Here is a 21062-nt window from a genome sequence, read left to right on the forward strand (position 1 = left end):
TGGTAAAACAGAAGGAGAGCTGAAACATTTTGGAAGCAGGGACACTTCTAAGGGTTCTTTCCATCCTTGCATCAAGCAAGCATAGCACCAAGTCTGAACATCCTATCCAAGTTTGTTCAGCCTACTATGAGCTGAAAAGGGCATCTATGTTTGGTTACTCAGTGGAAACAGCTCTACTTGCTCATCTTTATCAAGAAAACCTTTGTCATCAGACCTAGCTATGGCTGGAAGGAGTCCTATTCTTTTGCACAGGAATGGCAGCCACCATGAGGTGAGGGCTGATCATACTACAATCCCAGAAGAAGACTAAAAACAACGGCAACTTAAGGATTCTATTATGCTATAAATTATTTATTTCCTGCTTTCTCTTCCTGAAGGGCATTCAAAGCAACTCACAACTATACAAATATTATAAAATAAACATTAAAATCACCTGAAAACAGTATAAAACCTAAAAAATCTCAAAAAGTAAAACAATCTTGTTCAAGATTGGAAAGTCTGCTTTTTTTTCATTGAAGCACCACATAAAAAGGAAAGGCTTTTCTTTTGATCCCCCTGTCCAAACAGAACAAACCGAATACTTCTAAAAGAAGCAGTTTTACTTTACTAAAACTGCATTTGCAATATATTTTCAATATATTTTAGTCAAAACATCTGTCACAAAAAACAAACAGTATGAAACAGAAACAGAAAACAGAAACATGGCTAGTTCTGTAAGGCTGTCATCCCTGAGAAGGCTGTTCTGTAAGGCTAGTTCTGTAAGGCTGTCATCCCTGAGAAACATAAAATTTGCTCACTTGAGCATCATGTAAATTGCAGCAACTGCATGAATGGCCCTCTTGTGGAGGTGCCACTTACTACAAATGGATCCACTCATCAGTATCCTTGTGCATATCCATGTCATTTGCATGTGATGCCTTTTACAGTTGACTGGACCAAACATCTGGGAGACATTTTTCCTCGTATCTTAACTAAATACTGAAAAAATACAAAAGCTTATAACTTCAGACTTGCCATACATTAAATCTGTTTTACACTACATCAAGTGACAGAAAAAAGTAGTCGAAATTTAATTTTAATTAATTGCTGCAACTGCGTTCTCATTGCATTAGAGTTGTCAGTTTACAGACGGTAATTGTGCAAACAAACCACTGTTTTGTCCTGTCCAAAATCTAGATGCTGTTAATTCTTTGATTCCATGTGACATCTTTGCGTACAGGTTCAACCTTGTTATAACACAGATTTTTTATACACAAATTTGACTCAACACGAATGGCCACTGCAAATGAGAAGGAATGTGCTGATCCCTGGAGAAGGGGAAAAATGCATCCCTTTAAAATCACAGTTTAAAAACTGCTTTTCTGACTGCTGTAGAGAGACAATCATGCAAAGGATCATTCCATTCTTCAGCTGAGCCAGGCAAAGGTTGGGAGTCCTTTGCATTTCTAATTGCTGACTGCCTCTCTACAATAGTAAGAAAAACTGTTTTCAAACCACAATTGTAAAGGGATGCACTTTTTAATAAACTGCTTTTGTTTAACACATTTTATGATATCAGCAGGGAGTCCCAGAATCAAACTCCTGCGGATGTCAAGGCAAGAGCTAATTCCATTAGGAGCAATGGAGGAACAAGAAACCTAGAAATGGGTCTTCAAATCTATTTTTCCACTTTTTATCCACTTTTTTTTATCCACAAGGAGTTCCAGAACAGAACCCCAGTGGATAACAAGGGATGACCTTATATACAATCAGCATCTCAAGAATATTAATATTGTTCTGGAGAAGAAGTACACGTAGTCCTCTGTGTTTAATACAATCATGTGGAGCCCTATCAAAATGTTAGCACACAGTTAGCACAATCCTGTGCGTGTCCCATTATATTCTGTGGCACTTACTCACAGGAAAATACTATAGGATTAAAGCCTGAGTGTATTTAGAATTATTTGTGGAGTGGTAGTTGGTAGATTGGTAAGGATACTGAGGTTATAATCTAAACAGCAGTTTCAGCTGAAGCAAAGGAATTCGGCTAGCTCAGAAAAACAGCTATTATGCTATATCACAAACTCATTGTGAAGTCCCCCTCACTTTCAAAAACAGATTGTGATGTTGCAAGGAGTGGGGTGTTTGAGAAAAACAAGTCTGAAAGCTCCCTTGGGCTCATGGAGTTAATGAGCTCATTGAGTCAAAACAGTGTTTTGGATTTCAAGTGATGCTAACTCTAGACTTCCCTGTTATTAAAGTAGAGATTCTTAACCAGGGATATCCATACTGCTTGACAGTATTGGAACTAAATTATGGGGGTATGGGACTCTATCTCTGAATAATTAAGAAAATGTTATTAGATTACTATGACCATTATCAATACCCATTGGGGTGTTATGTTCCTAGCTATCCACATGTAAAGTAAAACCAAGCTATTGACATCTTTTGAAGTCATACTAGTATCTAATAGGACTGGTGATGATGATGATGATTTCGACAGTCTGGTGACGAGAGTATGGGGACATATTGGGGGGACTATAATCGTAAAAAGGTTAAGAACCTCTATATTAGTGGCATTAAAATGCATTTTCCATTTCTTCTGCAATGAGTCAAAATTTAAGGCCTAAGTATACTTCTTATACCACTACACAATCCTCCATCTCAAGGGTCTACAAATATCAGTCTGGCTTACCCCTCCACCCTGAGCAGAAATTATATCAAGGCATGGTAATCAAAACATATGCTTACTAGCCAGTGGGAATACAGTTGGACTTCCTTTACAACCATGCAGAGTGCCTTTTTCTTTCCACTGAGCAAGTGTAGCCTCCCTTTCTTACCACAGAATACCCCTCCTGCCACCACCCCATCTCTCTTGTGATCAGGTGCTTCTGTGAACCCATCCCACCAGCCCAGGGCTTCATGTGAGTCAGAGCACAGTGCAGAAGAAAACCCAGTTTAAAGGCTAGCAAACATAATCTTTCCCTACATGCTATCTGCTCCAGATTTTCCTGCCAGACTGCTCCTTAAAACAGCTCCATTTGGATTCCCCCAACTCATTCTTCCCTTTCTGTTCACATAAGAAATCCAACCCGTTATTGGGCAAACCTCCTTGCCTAGACAGCAGCTTGCTTTGGGTTTTATTTTTCGTGTCCTTCCCCTCCCCATTCAATGTTAGAAGGCAAGGTTGATGCAAAGTAGCTGGTGTTTTATTTTTATTTTTTCCTGGATAAGTGGGAGGGGGCGTCAGGTACATGTATTAGCCAAGAGAAGAGCTGGGGAAGGGACTGGAAAGCTAGCCCTGAAATAAGAACTAAAAGAGATTTAAAAGGAGATTCTAAAATGCCCCTGCCTGTGCCAGTAAAGTCAACCAATGGGATGACAGTGTGGCAATACTAGCAATTCAGACGACACAGAGATGAGTCTGGCAACATCATTGGAAGGCGCTAGTAAGGAAGGTATCAAATGTTTCTTTTTAAAATTCCAGTAATAGTGTGGCTTTTCCTGGCTGTGAACTGCTTCCCAATTCCACGTACTATATTTTTTGACTGCTGCTACTTCTCTTGTTCTGAGCATGGGAAACTCACATTATGCAAAAAGGAAGGGATAAATGGGAATCATGCAGAAACAGGTCCCATGCCCTGTATACATACCAATGTGCAAAAGGGGAAAAAACAGGTTATTGCTGACGGGCTTATATGTCATAATATAAACAAATTTGTTATCTATAACCAGCTAATAGATATATGGATGAATGTGTAGTGCACACACACAGAAATCCTGATAATTCTGATAAATTTTCAGATGGATCACATAACACTTTTACCCATTTGTGCTATAATTCCAGATATTATGATCCGAAGCCAATTCTTGCCAATTTGGGGTGAACTGTTGAATTTTATTCATATTTGGAATAAAATCCTGCACTCAATTTCCCCATTTATGTTTAATAACTTCTTTGGGAATATATCCAGGTAACGTCACACTAACCCACAGCCTTAAGCTTTCTCAAAATTGCACCAGTATTGCGTTTTGGAATCATTAATAACTATTAAAGAAAAATTGAAGAGCATGTGGTCTACAGGTCAAGTGTACCCACCACAAGGCATTTCTTTGACTATCCAGTTCTGGATGTCCTCATTCCACAAATAATGTTGACAGAATAAAGTCTGTCAATAACAACAAAACAAGTTATAAGAGCACCACGTTGGCTAGATTTTTAGTGATCAATTTGTACACCTGTCTTATGATAAGGCACTGCCACTGAATGACTGAACTTTGAGAAGGTCATAGTAGTGCTCTTGGTTATCATGGGTGGCTGTAGAATTTCCACCACATTATTTGGAAGGAGAGAATTTGTCAGTATATTTCTGCCAAACATGAGTATCCAGGTTATGCTAATTACATGTGAGCATCCCATTCATTTCAGTTGTAGCCCTCTATAATGAACAACTGCCTGCCCTTTGCTGTAAAGTTTACAAGCATCTTTATCTTTCTAAGGTCAGAGGTAAAATTATGACCAAAAGTAAACAGGAAGCGAGATAAAAGTTTTACCTGTGCTAGAAAACAAAAGCACAAGAAGGAAGCAAAAAGCCTTAATGATCTCATGTTCTTATTTTTGTAGGCTTTCATATCGGACTGGTCAAGACACATCTAACTGTGACACATGCAGGAACAGTGCATGTATAATCTATAGGTAGGTTAATAATTCTCATATTCCCACTTTTAAAATTGGATTAAAATGATTTTATTCTTTAGTGGATGATCAAATGCAAATCACTATTTTAAATTAGTATTTCAGTAAGAAAGCACAGGAGACCAGGAAATTAATGTTTATTGTAGTATAAAATCCAATTTATAAAATATTTCAGATTCGACACTGAAAAGAAATGAGATGTCTTTTACACTGGTACTGTACACAGAACTCTACAGCTGGCACAAATCTGCATCCCAAGAGCTTTACCTTACTTTTAAAGAAGCATTCATAAACCCTACTAGTTAAATCTCAGGGATGCTTTCCACATTATATTTTTAGAAAGTACACGTTATTGACTTGCAAGGCCAGACAACCATTGCAAACATGATCAGGAGACCTGCCAAGCCCATGTACTTTGCACTTAGCTCTTTTTCCTGACTTTCCAAACCCAAAGCTGTGGTTTAACTATGGTTTATGAATCAGAATATGAAACTAGAATTAGATCCTTTTTTCATATCCTAGTCTGTAAACCACAGGTCCCAGGTACAAACTATTTTAATTAAACCAGGATGTCTGCATCAGAATTCAGCTGTGTTGGGGAAGGGGAGGGGGAGGAGGAATAAATGGACTAAAGCAGGTGTTTCAGTTATGTTTAAACACTCAACAAACCATGGTTTGTTGGACTATGTGAACTGGTCCATAGTATGTACCCATTAATTCTGATATCTGAAGTGAATACACTCATTTTGCTTCATTTTAAGATTCTAGGAAGGCACAGCCAGTTGCAGCTCACTACAGCACATTTTAATAGTGAAACAAACGCATGTCTCCATATCACAGGTTCAGTGGTAACGTAACTCAGGTCCATATTAACAAGTATCTATTAAAAACGTAACATGTGAAGACACCTCCAATAATTGGAATCGTGGAGCTGAGTAAGACTTCCAGAAGATAAGCAACTATGTGAATTGAATTCTTTTAAAATCATAGTGTATACGTATTTAACTAAATATTTATCAAGTTATAACGGAGCATATTTTAAAGATCAAACATGTGGTGGAATTTGAAAGCAGTCAGTCATTGGCAAGAATTGGAGATTACTGGACCAGATTACATAGAAAAGCTATACAAATATTTAAACATATGAATAATATGAATAATAAGGAGGAGACAAGGAATATGAGTAAAGTGTGGTTGCCAATGCTTAAGAATGCAGTGGTCCAGAGGAACGGGGTAGAAGATCAACTATAAGCATGAGAGGTGGGTACACTGGAAAAGAGTGGTTGGGTCTTGAAGACTAAGGATGAAGCTGTACAGCAGATAAAGTAGTTAAGGAGATAATGAGAGATAGAGAGTAACATTTCATTAAGAAATATAAATTCCAGGTGTAACAGTTGGTTAAGGAAGTGCACTAAGCAGAATTACACTGGTTTCTGAAGAAACCTGCCACAGACTTTAAGATACCACCACAGTGTCAAGGTACTACAGGTGTGTGCCACTTAACAAAGCCCAACAAAGGGAGTCTTAATGAGGCAGTCAGGTCTCCCATATCCTGCAGCAGAGTATCTGTTAACACAATAAAGAGGCTCTTAATACAGAGAAGAGACACTCAGTAGCCTGTGCTGCCAGCAAGTGGCAGGGAGTGTCTGTTTACACAACAAAGGAGCTACACTGGGCTGAATATTAGCTTACTGATCTAATCGCATAACAGCAGGGATCAGAGAATCCCCATCAAGGATCCCCATCATTAAGCAACACACACCTGTACTTTTTTTTTTTAATTGATAAAGTTTTTTTAAACTTGATAAACATTTAGTTATCATGGATTTTGGCTGGGAAGCCTTAGCAAATATGTATACATATTGCTTAATTTACAATTTAGATCATTGTGATGCAGTTCTGATACTTTTAGAGTGCATACAAGTGAAAAGCAAGATGGTATTATTTGGGGGCAAGCAGGGGGAAGGAAGAAGAAGGATACACACATGCCATTATGTTTTGGAGTAGTCATAGGGAGAACTCAGCCAGTGGGGGGGGGGGGAAGCAAATAGATAAACTTTAGGTTTTAAAATATTGACCTGTGGTTGTCATGTATTTAAGACATAAGATTACATCTCAAAATATTTTTATTTTAAACTGTCGGACTGCATAATCCATTCAGTATACATTTGTGCACTATCCATTGATTCACGGGAAGTCTAATGTCATCGCATTGGTTGTTCTGCATAATATATGCTATTACAGAAATCCTTCACAAGTTGTTTCAGGACTGAATGACTTCATGTGGATTTTGTTTCACATGTTGCCATTGCACATGAGCAGTGATTTTCAAACTTTTTCATCTCATGGCACACTGACAAGGTACTAAAAATGGTCAAGGCACACCACCAGGTTTTTGACAATTGACAAGCTACACCATGCTGCCAGTGGGGGCTCACATCTCCCATTGGCCCTATTAATAAATGACCTTCCACTAAATTCCTGTGGCACACCTGTGGACCACTCGCGGCACACCAGTGTGCCATGGCACAGTGGTTGAAAATGGCTGCACATGAGATTTCAATAAACCAAATTCTATGAGGAACAATTTTAAAAGCTTAGTACGTTTAGCCTGGAGAAGGTAAGATATGATCGCTGTCTTCAGATATCTGAAGAGCTGCCACTTTGAAGAAAGGGAGGGTTTAGCAGTCCAATCCTAACTAATCCACCACCACCCCAGTGGAGCAAACGTCGTATTCTAAGGTGTGGCTGTAGTCACAGTTTTCCTTATGGTAAAGGAACTTTTGTTCCCCTACACTGGGCAAGCCTTTCTGCCCAAATTGGTCTCCTCAGATCTATGCCAGCCATTTTGCCGACACAGAACCAAGGAGAGGGAATAGGCATCGGATCATGGCACATTCCAGTGCTGCCAGGATCAATTCCCCTACCCTGCCCATTCTGCCTCGTTCAGAAAGTTTGAGACCTAGAAAAGGAGATTGGAGGCTGCCCAGATGCATAGTGAGGATACAGCAGGACACCAATTGTAAGGATACTTCAGTGGCAGAGGCAAAGAAACAAGCCTCTACATAGATGCTTACAAGTGAAAAACACTTTTCTGAACTTGTCCTGATTAAAACACAATTTACTTGAACTCGGATAGCTAAGAGGCACTTGAGGATAATGTGTTTTAAATGCTGCATATGAACTCAGGAACATACTCACAGGGTGAAAGTAGGATGTGCTTGGAAAACTCACATAAATGAGACCCTTTTAAAACAGGTTTAAATGAAGCAGAAAAGCAACCTTACAGCAACGACGCTACTGCCCTCAATGCTACCCAACTGCATCATCTAATGTCAAGTGCAGCATAGCTGGGAAAGTGAAATGTAGAAATGATTAAATATAATTAATTCTTTTTCTCAAGATGACATTTTGGAATATTAATGTGGCATGGTATAATAGCTGAAGACTAATTAAAGACCATGAACTGAATTTTTTTTATTTTGGTTATTCCTTTTATTCATCAAAATATCCTTGGATTACTTCAGGAACCTTTATTAGTGTTGTTTTTTGCATTCTCTGTCTCCATTCCTTTTCTCCTACTTTCAGGCTGGATTCCAAAGAACTGTGCAACTGGTTCAGTACATACAAGGGGCTTTAGGCATGTGTGTCACATATCTCCTCCCCATACCCTCATGCCACATTACAAACTACATGTAAAATTGAGAGGACTTTCAAAAAGTTTCTGATTTGGCATTGGCAGGTCTCCTGTTCAAAGAAGAAAAGCGGAGGTTTTGAGGCATGCTCAAAACCTTGGGCATACCGAAGGCAACTCTCTTAATACTGCCCCCTTAGTTTTATGTTTTTAATATGAACGGAGAGCATTCTCAAGCAAAAGAAAGTTGTGAAAAGTAGATATACATAAATGAACACCAATGTAGAGGTAGTGTAAAGGGTACAGTACAAGAGAGCTTGGGAAATGGGGCCTGTGTGATGTGTCAGTTCAGGAAATGAGATGTCTTTCCATCCATTTCCTGCTTGTCCAGCAGTGAAAGGGCTTTACATAAAACCTTGGTCCTGCTTGATGTAGTTTTACATCACTAACTTCTAGCTATGGGGATAGAAAAGGCAGCAAGGATAACAGCCATGCTCCTTCTTCACAAAAGTTTTAGACCCAAAAACTGTGAAATAAGTTCTGGCACCCAGAGTAGTCTTAGAACAGCATCCATCTCCCATAACGCATGACAAGTTATTATTGAAACTGGGAGGGAGTTTCACAAAAGTTGTTTGATTTGGCATAGAGATCTGCCATTCAAAATTTTGAAAGGTCAGCTGTTCTTTGGGCTAGACCAGTGGTTCCCAAACTGTAAGCTGTGGCTCCCTGGGGAGTCATGGAAACCAACCAGGAGAGCTGTGGAATCCTTGTTAAAAAAACTGTTGCCTTATACAATGTATACGGTTGTAACCTTAATGGGAAGCCGCAGCCAATGGCCCAGTAGGACAAGGGAGTTGCCCATTAAAAAAAGTTTGGGAACCACTAAACTAGACTCTTAAATGAGCCTAAAGAATTCTTTGGATTCCAAGCACTGTTCACAATGTCTTATTAATTTACAGATCCTTAAAAATGACTGACATTCCCATTCTTACTGTATGAATTGGGACAGATATTCTTGGATGATTAGGGATTTGAACCAAGGGAACCCCTTGTTAAACAGGTCAATTCTATGCAGGATTGGGATGCTGAGTTAAGCGCATTGCCACAGTGGAAGTGACTTCTATTGTCAAGAATGGGTTGTCAATGACTTGTACAGCACTCGCAAAATGGCCATTGATGGCCATTTTGCATGTGCTGCTCCAATAGGCAGAAGAATGCAATGCAACCCCAATAGCCAATGCAATGCAATTGCAAGATGCAATGCAAGCATTTTTGGTATGGCTGCATTGGCAGGAGAGGGGGAAGGATAGAATTGGGTTGTAAGCCCTAGCCACTTACCTACCACCGATAGCTCTGTATCCCAAAAAGCTGCACAACATATACACAGAAATAATGTCCCAACACAAGGAAAGTATTTCTACATGATTTACTCCAATAACCTCTAGCAGCAAACAAGTTAGCACTCTCTCTTTCCTTCTCCCTCTCTCTTTCTTGAGTCAACTCAACTAGTACGGTAACTTCTCTACAGATGTAATTTTGTGATATAAGATAGTCTAAAGGCCATTACTGGCTGGCTTAATTCTGAGGGTTTTTTGTTCTGAAAGGATCACAAAATTATATCACAGTGGAGAAAATGTAGACAGCATTAAAATCTTCAGCACACTGAAGTGACAATTCTTTTCAAAGTATTGATAAGAAAAAAGTAGATAAAGCTCTGCAAGCTTTAATAAAATTGATGTAATAAAAAGATTCTTTTGTTTTGTTCTGTCAAGTGTTCAAGCAGAGAAAATCTATCCCATTAGTAAGAAGTTCACAAAATAGGAGATCAAGTACGTCCTCCATTCAGAATAAACTATATTTCATAAAACTGTGCTGCCAAATGAGATTAATGCAGCAAAAAAGTTATGTATTATTAGCATTATCAAGATAGGAGTCAAAAGCGCAAATATTTCTGCCTTATTGTAATTCACTGTTGAGAGGTAAAGGCACTTCTATGCAGAAATTGGGCTAATCCTATTCCATTAGAACTAACTTTTGTAATAAAACCCCTAAAGATTTTATCCTTTTAAAATCATTATCTACAGGTCGAACTGCCCTTTCTATTCCTGCTTAAAAACAACCTTTTATTCAATACGTTGTGCACTGATCTTAGGCACTTATCATGAATTATCTTAATGAAATAACCTTGACTGAATTTTACAGAATGCCTCTGTTTCTGACCAAACTGAGGTTTGTTATGAATGTTTTAGAAGATTTCAGGTTCAGAAAAGATTTCTTATCAAACATATACTGCTGATTCTTTTCAGTGGTGAAAAATGATTAAAGCAGACCACAGAACTGGAGTTCTTGAGAAACATTCGTGAAAGCCAACCCAACCTACCATTTGGATCTGTTCGGTTTCAGTTTTAAAAAAAAAAGTATTAGTCTTATTCAATAATTTAATTTTATCCTAGATATGATGGTTCTCCGGATGTCCAATTCTGAGCTCAACTGAAAACAGGTCATTACAAACTATGAAATGTAATCTCTCTGTCCAAACAGCAAGTGGGAAAAAAAGTACGTTAAGATAATCTTATGAGATGAAAGCTACCGTATTTTTCGCTCCATAAGACGCACCTGACCATAAGACGCACCTAGTTTTTAGAGGAGGAAAACAGGAAAAAAATATTCTGAACCAAATAGTGTAATAAAATATTTAATAAACTATAACAGAACAACATTTGAACCATGTAAAGTGAACAGCAGTCAACAGTGGCATTAAGAACCATTATCATTAACAAATGGAGAGACTTAAAGGTTTGAGTACTCTAGTTTTCTGGAAACCCCAAGAACTCATCATCGCTAGAGTCAGAATTTATGAAGCTCACAAAAGCAGGTGCACACAAATAGGGGATCACATTATCTTTCTGCTACAATGATGTTCTGCCAAATCCCAATCCACTGGGCCGTGTGCCCGCTTAAGGCTGATCAGTCCCCCTTGTGCAACTCACCAGTGCAGCAAGCAAAAGTGAGTCCAGTTCCAGTCCACAGATGCCAAGTAAATCAGTCCCATCAATCAGAGTTGCCAAATCAGAGTCCAGAACCAATAAGCCAAATTACAGTCCAAGGTCAGTCAAATCCATCAGGGTATCCAAGTCCAGTCACAAGCCACAGTCAGATTCCAAATTCAATAAACCCAGTCAGTCTCCTCTCCTACCTCCAACCTGCACTCCTTCAAAACCCACAAACCCTTTCTGCCTCAGGTACTCCTTATATCCCTGAGGGCCCTATTGCCTTCCAGAGGCTGCAGCTGTGCAGCACACTCTGCTGAATGCCCAGGCCTTACCCTTAAAGGGGCCACTGCTGACACCATATCTACCTCCTCGCCAGTTCTTCCAGGCTTGGGGGGAGGGGAGAGAGAGAGGCTGTGATGCTCCAGGCTTGGGTGGGGGGAGAGAGAGAGGCTGTGATGCTCCAGGCTTTGGGGGGGGGGGAAGAGAGAGGCTGTGATGCTCCAGGCTTGGGGGGGGAGAGAGAGGCTTTCCTGGGAGTAAGCCCCCCTAACTCTAATGGGACTTACTACAGAGTAGGCATGCACAGGATTGGGCAGCGAGACTGCCACCCCACCCACGCTTTCCTGGGAGTGAGCCCCAGTGACTCTGTGACTTACTTCTGAGTAGACAAACGGGCTTGGGCAGACTACCACCCCACCCACGCTTTCCTGGGAGTGAGCCCCACTGACTCTGAGACTTACTTCTGAGTAGCCTCTGACTGCCTGGGGAAGCAGAGCAGAGCAGAGCAAACGGGCAGGGGGCGGGGCCAGGGCTGGGGCAGAGTTTGTTTGTTTTTGCAATATTCACTCCATAAGACGCACACACTTTCCCCCCCCCCACTTTTTTTGGGGGGGGAGTGTGTCTTATGGAGCGAAAAATACGGTAATTAGATGGTATGAAATCACCACCAAGACACATCTCAGTAGGGCATCCAATAGGTCAAAAGAATTGGGGATCAAAGTTTACAACTCTCAAAGCCAAGCATAGTGATAAACAATGCCTATTCAACTGAGTAAATGCAGACTAACACAAACATCTAGTCAAACAATATAACGATATCTTTCCCAAATATGTTTGTTTCTGGAACTTGTATACTCAACTTTGGCTTGGACAAATCTCCTTAAGAACTGGAACACTTGTTAAGAACTATTTCCGCTATATTTTCAGAGGCATACTTAGAACCTTATCCAGGTGGCTAGTTTAAAGTGCAGCCTTATTGCAAGTCCCAATTCAGAAGTAATAGTATCATATCCAGCCCACCCTCAACACGAACACATGAAGTAATCCTACAGCTAGTCAGACTTGATCCATCTAGTCCAATATTATCTACACTGACTAGCAGTAGTTCTCCAGGATTCAGGCAAAAGACTTTCCCCAGCCTACCCAGACATAGCAAGAATTGAACCTGGGACCCTCTGTGTTGAAAGCAAGTACTATATGATGGCCTCCTCCCTGCATAATGAATGGTCCAGAGATGAGGGATCAATTTCAAAAAGTTGGGTATTATGTGCAACAGCACTATAGAAGTTCAACAGTGTCCATGAGGCAGGAACAGCCTTTTATTTCCCAGAATACACGGCTCCTATTGGCTAGAATAGCTGTCAATCACACCTAGAGTACTGGAACAGATCACTCTAAAAGAAGCAGAATTAGGGACGTATTTCTGTAGTAGTTATTGCTGTAGGTGGAAGAGAGTTAGGTTATTACTTGCTTTCAGTCATTTGAAAACTGGATAATGTGATGTGCACTTCACCAAATGAGATAGAAAGCACTAAGCCTGCAAAAGTCTTACAGGGATTCATCTCAAAGAACGCCTTAAAGCAGGGCTTTTCAAAATGTGGCATCGCAATGCCCCAGCCTGTGAGCCCTGGCCTCTGCCCCCTTAAGGGCAGCCTGGAGCCAGGGAGGAGCATTTACCCAAGCCTCCTGCAGGCTCCCCGCAGCAGTGAAAGTAAATGCGGAGCGATCGTGCTCCACTTCTGCTTTAGCGGAGGCGGGGCATGATCGCTCCGCATTTACTTTCACTGCTGTGGGGAGCCCTGCTGCAGGTCGCGCCGGGCTCCCTGCAGCCTGGGGAGGCTGCAGGAGGCTTGCGTAAGTGCACCCAAGCCCCTGCAGCCCCCCTGGGAGGCGCGATCCTGGGGATTGCACCGCTGCCTTCCCCCGCCCCCACAAGTACTTAGTGGCTCTCAAACTCTCCCAGAGAGTTTGAGAACCACTGCCTTAAAGTAATCCTTTATAACAGGGGTCTCCAAACCCCGGCCCAGGGGCCAGATGCAGCCTGTGGCAAGCCTCTATCTGGCCCGCGGCCTGCCTCTCATCCCCTGAGAGCCTCTGGCCCAGCTGACCAAACACAGCCAGAGTTGGGCTTGTGGGGTGAGGGAATGGGGGTCCATTTAAGTGTGTACTTTATCTTTTGGACTGTGTTGGTGCTTGGAGAAATCCTGGACATTTGAGCCCATTCATTCATTTATTCATCTAAATTCCATCTCTACTGTATTTATATAAATTTTATATTTAATTTTTTCCCCACCCACAACACTGTGCAAGATACTCGTATTTGATGCGGTCCTTCGGCTGAAAAGTTTAGAGACCCCAGCTTTAAAAGTCTTTCAAACATATTTAAAATGATATATTACATATATTAAAAATGTTATCTTTTCAATAGTCTTAGTGAGAATGTCAGAGTCCAAATTCCCATTGCAGAAGTGCACAGTATTGTGACAAGAAGCTGAAGTTTGTGTGCATTTTATGTTTCCAATGACAGCCCCTAGAAAGAGGCACCTTTGTTCTTTTTTATTCCTGAAGCCAGGAAGAAAAAGAGGGGGAAATGAAGTACAGGAAACAGAGTAAGCAGGGACCAAGTGTGAGAGATGACTGAAGTAGAGTTCCAGGTTATGTGCAGGGTAATAGGCCTTATTACAACAACTCTAGGTATGGAGTGGCTTTTTATCACTGTGACAGAAGTCTTTACAAACAGGCAACTGTCACCTCTGAAGGACAAATCTGCGCTGAAGACTTCCTGGAATAGACCACATAGCACCACGTGAATGGTGGAATCAGTTTAGTCCAGCAGTTTAGCCACACAGCAAATTTAGTGATGATGGTGGCCAATTTTGTGCAGAATTCATGGTGTAAAGCAGCTGACATAGTAATATAGCCAGCTGTTTAATTGTACTAAAATGATCATGCAGCATATCAAATATTGTTACTGTGTGTCAGTAAAAGGTGATTGACCTGGTAGTTTAAAATGCTACTCTTTTAAAAGTAAATGATTGGAAATAGAATACTTTCCATGTCGGTTTTGCTGCTTATGGAATCAGCAATTGCTTGGGAAAGTAAATCAAGTTCTAATCTTTATTCCACAGCAGAGATTGTCTAGCATAACTCTGTTAAATGGCCCAATCCTATTGGTCCCTTTGGGGAGAAAGGCAGGATAAAATACTGTAAATAAATAAATCTACGACAGTGCAACCCAACTTGGAAAACACAACATGCTACTGTGCACTACACAACCACTATCAGAAACAGATGGTGATAGTGGCAGCAGCCCTCCCAGATCCCCTGTGCCAGTAAGTCAGCAGCAAGGAGGGGGAGGAACCAGAGGTAGGAGGGGTGGATCCTGCGACAGTCATACATGCCAGTTCTCTCTTTTTAAAACCTCCCTGCCCCTTTTCTCTTCTTGAACTTATACCACCAAAATGGGTGGTGTATCTCCAAGAAGACCCCTAGGATGCCATGAAGGCTTACATAGAAGTAAGTAAAAATGGGTTGGTTTTTTTTTTTAAACTTACCTCCCATTTGCCTTCAGATCGCACCCCCCACCATAACATTTTTTGGGTGTGCGCTGCATGCTATAACATGGTGGGGGGTAGGATTTGGCTCAAAATGTATTATAACTGTATCTAATTAAAAGATATATTCATTGTATTTATATCTGTGGCCATGAAATTGTAAGATTTGGCACTGGATATGTCACATGTAGCAAAAACAAAGCAAGAAGTTCTTCCATGATGGTAATAGTGGCTTGATCATTCTGTAACCACAGCTCACACAGATTACTGAGCCATAGTCAGGGTTAGCAAGCAGTGTCTTAGGGCCCAATCCTATCCAACTTCCCAGGGACAATGAAGCAGCAATGAAGCCCTAAGTTAAGGAAACAAAAGTTCCCTTTCCTTGAGGAGGGCTCCATGACTGCCCCACCACCACAGGATACAGCACACGGCCCATTGGCATGACTGCATAGGTTCTAGAAAATTGGATAGGATTGGGCCCTTAGTGCACAGAGACTGACTTAGGAAAGCTAATACTGCATGCCTCTACATCAGCATCTCCTACATCAGTGGTTCCCAATCTGGGGGTTGCAAACCCCCCAGTCAGGCATACACATTTGGAGTGGGAGGCTACCCCCTTAAGGAGGTCCCAATCTGTAGCGTCCCAAAAGTAGCGTCCCAATCTGAGACCTGTAGTGCTGTTAGTGTGGAACTTCCAGGTCTTGCCACCGTCTTCCCCCCACCAAACATGTGCAAGTAAAAAAGAATTATTTTTTTTTACTTACCTGTGGGTGGCAGCGAAACCCAGAAGTGCCATATTAATGGCATTATGGGTCCCCAACTGAGACACTACTCTCCTTAAGGCAGCATCCCAACAAAGGTTGGGAACCACTGCCCTACATTATTGTCTTTAAATTAACAAAGAAGTGGCAAGGACTATGAAGTATGGCCTATTCATGAACAGTGGACCCTCCTTATCTGCAGGCTTGGCATCTGTGGATTTGAACAACTGTGAATCTCTCCCTGTGCCTCAGAAGGCCTCCAGGACACGACCATATGTTACGTCTGGTTTATGTCAACAACTTCCAGTCACATCGGGAAGTATTCTGAGGTACACTGAGGCCCGTGACGTACTCGATTGGCCTCCTCGCGCATCAGAACACCTCCTAGATATGATCAGAAGTCACAAACGCAAAACAGAAGGCTCTTCCAGTCATGTCATGGAGGCTGTCTGAGGTGACAAGGCCTCCAGAGGTTCAGGCAAGACCTCCAAGTAAGCATTTGAAGTACGATACTGTTCCCACTTTGAGACTCCAGCATCCACTGATATCGGTATCTGGGGGGTGGTGTGGTCCTGAAATCAATTCCCAACGGATACTGAGGGCCCACTATATTCAGCAAATCGTTATCCCACCTTTCCTTCACATTGGAACTGGACAAAGTTGATGTGCTTATTGGCAAAATTAAGGTAGGAGAGCTATTATGACATGCAAGAGGATTCTGGAGGAAAGAAAAAAGAAGAGAGGAAGAGGCATAGATAGATGCTTAAATTGAAACACAATCCAAGGGAGGGAATGGAGCTGGCAAGTGGGGGCACTGGTGGCACTTGTGAAGGGATTTTGGAAGACAAGATGTGAAACACATTGGAATAGGTTGAAAGAAATTTGTAGAAACTTACCACTAGTTACTACATCAAAATTGTCAAGTTTTTAGTGGAAAAGGGACTCAGTGTTAATGATCATATTTTGAAATAGTATTTATCTGCCTACCTCAGTATTTTTAGAAGTTCTAAATATTGTACCTTGTTGCACTTAGAGCCCAATCCTATGCCTGTCTACTTACTCAGAAGTAAGTCCCATTTTAATCAATGGGACTTAATCCCAGGTAAGTATGGATAGGATTGCAGCCATAGTCACTGTTAGGTAGAGTATCTGCATTCCATTTTTACAGAGATTTCAACAATGGGCTTGAAAAATCTCTATGGTTAGCTGTTTGTCAAAATGTGGCTATTATCTCTACTCTTGTTAGATTGTGTGGGAGTACATTTATAGCAGCACCTAAACACATGCCATTTACAGAGATCTGACACGCTGTGTTAAAATTGCAAAGGGAAGGGAGCCACACCCAAGTTCATTATTACCTTTCCATTTTCTTGGATCCACATACAGGTGAGAAACTGCTGCATTACTTTACTTGGCATCATTCAAGAAACATTCCAAACAAAGTGTTGTTTTTAAGATTATCTTCATTCCTAGATCGATGTGCATTACCATTACTAATTGCCCTTTTGCTGCAATTTGAAATCATGCCTCTTTGTTTTTAGAAATTAAATCTGAAATGTATTTTACTAATGTATGTTGATCTGTGAGCTATGATTTCTTCTGAGTCTTTTTTCCTTAACTGCAGGGCAGCCAGCAGGGTTTTCAACTCTACATACTGCTTACGATTTTGGATGCATATTTTATAAGCTTAACTTTCCTTTTATATGGCAATTTTAAACCTTAAATTAATAAATCTGATTTTGTTTCTCCCTTGCACTCTTGGTTTGAAAGTTTCGTAATGTGAAGTTCTATAGCAATTTTACTGGTTTTAGCTTTATAATTGGCTAAGCTTCAGGTTTGAGATACTAATATAGTGAGATTGTGCCTCTCAAAATCAAAGCAGAGCCAAAAGGTCATTGTTTCAATGTGTTAGTGAAGTGTAGAATATTATTTTTTAAACACATATAAAACTCAGACTGAATGATTTGAGCAGCACAGTCAGAAGACTGCAGTTCTGATTTCATTAATGTATATTAAATTTGTTATACAGTAGCTCACGAAAGAGAGGCAAGGGCTTCTTCACACCAAGGTTGTTGCAACTGCTTCATTTAAGTTGTTGCAAGCTTGCCCCTATGCAAAAGTAAAGGTAACTGAGAACACAGGCCAACACACATTTTGCTTCCTTAAATGTTGCACCAATTTCTGGACCTCTTTAGTGAATGGTTCAAGCAGCTTCCTCATAAGGAAGCCTACACCATGGCTTCCTCATGAGGAAGCTACTTGAACCATTCACTAATGAGGCTATACCAGGGGTCAGCAACCTGAGGCTCTAGAGCCGCATGCGGCTCTTTCAGCTGTCTGCTGCAGCTCCTGTGGGTGAAAGTGGCAAAGGGGGTAACAGGAGGCACCTGTGCTGGGAGGGCAGGCTGCTTCCCTCTGCCCCCTGAGCTCACTGCCCTCCTCTCCCTTCACCCCCACCTGCCCCACTTTGGTTTCCCTTTTCAATTTTACGCTCTGCAGGCTTAAGCTTCCTGTTTTTCCCTTCCCCAACTCTCCAGTAGGCTCAGCCAATCAGCATCCAGCAGGCTCCTGGCTTTTTCAGTTGGAATGGCTCAGGGCCCTTCACTGGCAGACAGACTATACTATATCTCCAAAAGTAGATGTGATAGGGCAAAACTGATGCCATTTTTGGAACCAGCACCCCAAATTCATATCAAACCACCTTAAAGTTCAGGGAAAACTTTTCTGACCCTTAATTTTGTAGTCCTGTGGAATCAGTATGCCTTTACTGTAACACAGTAACAGAGTACAGGCATGCTGCAGTATCCGCAGAGGTTCCATTCCAGAACCCCCTCCCTGAGGATACTGGAAACTGTGGATAAGAGCAAACACAAAACACGTGGTTTGCAATCCCCCCTTCCATCACGCAAATTACTTCCCTGCATCTGGTTACAGTCTCCAGGTGGGTTCTCCAGGAAGTGCTTAGAGGCAGGGATTGGCCAAATCAAGACTGAAACCAACCAGAGGCTTTAGTACAACTAGCCTCTGGTTGGTTTCAGCCTTGATTCAACCAATCCCTGCCTCTAAGCACTTCCTGGTAGCCTTTGCAAACAGTGACATAGGAGACACCCACCCAGAGGCTGCAGCCAGACACAATAATTTGCACAATGAGAGAAGTACTTTGCATGATTTGGGGGGGGGGGTATTTGTGAACTGCAGAAAACGGAAACCGAAGATACTGGATCTGTGGTTAAGGGGTCATGCCTATACAGCTACTTTAGGATTAAACTATTTATCCTGAGTCAGATGCCATAAGTGGGTAGTTTCCTACTTATGGACACCCAACTTACAGAAGTCCCAACTTCAGCCATGTAATGCTTTCACACAGGTACAGTCCATCCACCCCAATGTTTCCTCACAGGCATAATAGCACTCGGTTGTGAAAGGCACTGTGGTTTTCAGGGGGAGAGAGAGAGAGAAGTATTTCCATTTTGTTTTTCAACCACAACAGAAAGTTTTACACAATTCTGTTTACATCGCATGAATAATGTTTCAGCTTAAGTACAGATGTCCAGAACCTCACCTGTACTTAACTAGGGGACTTCCTGTACTACTCTTTAACATTCACTTTTCATAGAGTTGAGTTTTGAAAAAGTTATGGCGTTGAAAAAGTTACAGACTGTTTTCACACTGAAATGATTTTTTAGTATCTCCAGGCTGTGTTTTGTTGAAGGAATGCAGGCATTTGGTTTCCTTTAGCATTTCACACTTATTGTCAATGTTGACTGAACTGAAATCTGTATCTTGGCAACTGATTATAATTTTCTCTTTTCCCTCCACTGTTTAGTGTGGAATTAGATTTTAAGCAGCAAGAAGACAAACTTCAGCCAGTTCTGAGAAAACTTCATCCTATTGAGGAAACTCAGGTTGCACCTTTGCCTTATTCCCAGGAGAGTTACTCCTCAACTCCCAAGCAAAAATCCAAAACTGAATCAAAAAAGCATGGAAGATGGAAACTCTGGTTTCTCTGAGTCCGTAATATATGGAATTTAAGGCCTTCTTTGAAAACACACAGACACACACAGACACAAACACAACGTAAGTTCTGAAATTTTTAAAAAATAAATCTTAGTAATTTGAACAGGCAGCTGTCAGCCCATGTTATTCTGACAGTATTATGGAAGCATTCTGTTCTCACCATATGTACCAAAAAGGCCTTTGTACCTCTGAACTAATTTTTGAGAGCAAGGTGTTAAAGTTACATCTTGCCAGCTTTTTATTCAAATTTCACCAGTGTGGGATGTAAAAGAAAAAGAAAAATCAGGATAGAAATTTATGTTGGCAACGATGAAAGTAAAACTACTCTCCCCCAATTCCCTTAACCCATAACCATTTTTTAACATGTTAATGTCAGACTGCCATCTTATTCACATCTAACAGTACAATTAAGATTTTTTTGTGAAGGAAAAGAGTGAGCCTTTTGTTCCCAAATATCTTTTTTCATAAAATGTTTCAAATATGCTGGGGTTGGGTAGTGCCATTTTCAGCACATAAAATCCTAAGGAAAGCACAATATTTTTGAATGGTCTATGACCATGAATAATCTTTAAGATGTGATTATGTGTATATTTGCCTTTTTGTGCTGTAGCATTAAGACAAGTGATTGCATCTCAGTGAAATGCTGGCACCTTTAATTTAGTATCATTCTCATCACCAGATCTGCTGCTCACTCCAAATCATGAGCAGCCAAAAGCCACCCAAAGTCAGGACATGCCTTTAATCACTGCAAAGATGACAGGGTCAAAGCTAGGGGCACTGAGCTCTCTTAGATATCATTTTAAATCTGTTGGTACCCAACAGCTAAAATTATACGTTCTGGCATGGTATGGGGGGAGGGGGAAGAAGCGATGGATAACATTAAGTGACAGATCATTGGCAGCTGCCACAATTTAATACTCTTTTGTAATCTAGTCTTGAGAAAACACTATATACACACTATTGACACACTGTGCCAGATATTTTATAATGTGTTGTGTTATTTGAAAGTTCACAAGAGCCTCGCAATTTAGTTGTACATCAGAGAAAATTATCCAGTCATCCAAATGCCCGTATATAAGTTCTTCAATAACAAGTCATTACTTTGAATTAAAAGGCTATGGAATCATACAACTTGAGGAGCATCATACA

The 21062-nt window shown here is 40.9% G+C and overlaps 2 protein-coding genes across 6 annotated transcripts in view; one reads left to right on the top strand and one right to left on the bottom strand.

Moving 5' to 3' along the window:
* The window catches only part of INSYN2A (inhibitory synaptic factor 2A), a 43471-nt gene extending 23565 nt beyond the window's left edge, over nt 1-19906 (top strand). Inside the window, exons 2-3 of the mRNA XM_066622664.1 lie at nt 4604-4675; nt 19723-19906. Coding sequence (XP_066478761.1) covers nt 4604-4675; nt 19723-19906 — 256 coding nt within the window. The remainder of the gene's footprint in view (nt 1-4603; nt 4676-19722) is intronic.
* Nucleotides 1-21062, bottom strand: part of DOCK1 (dedicator of cytokinesis 1) — a 484421-nt gene that overhangs the window by 295484 nt on the left and 167875 nt on the right. The window lies entirely within an intron of this gene.

This window comes from Tiliqua scincoides, chromosome 3, assembly GCF_035046505.1.
Source record: "Tiliqua scincoides isolate rTilSci1 chromosome 3, rTilSci1.hap2, whole genome shotgun sequence".
NCBI lineage: Eukaryota > Metazoa > Chordata > Lepidosauria > Squamata > Scincidae > Tiliqua > Tiliqua scincoides.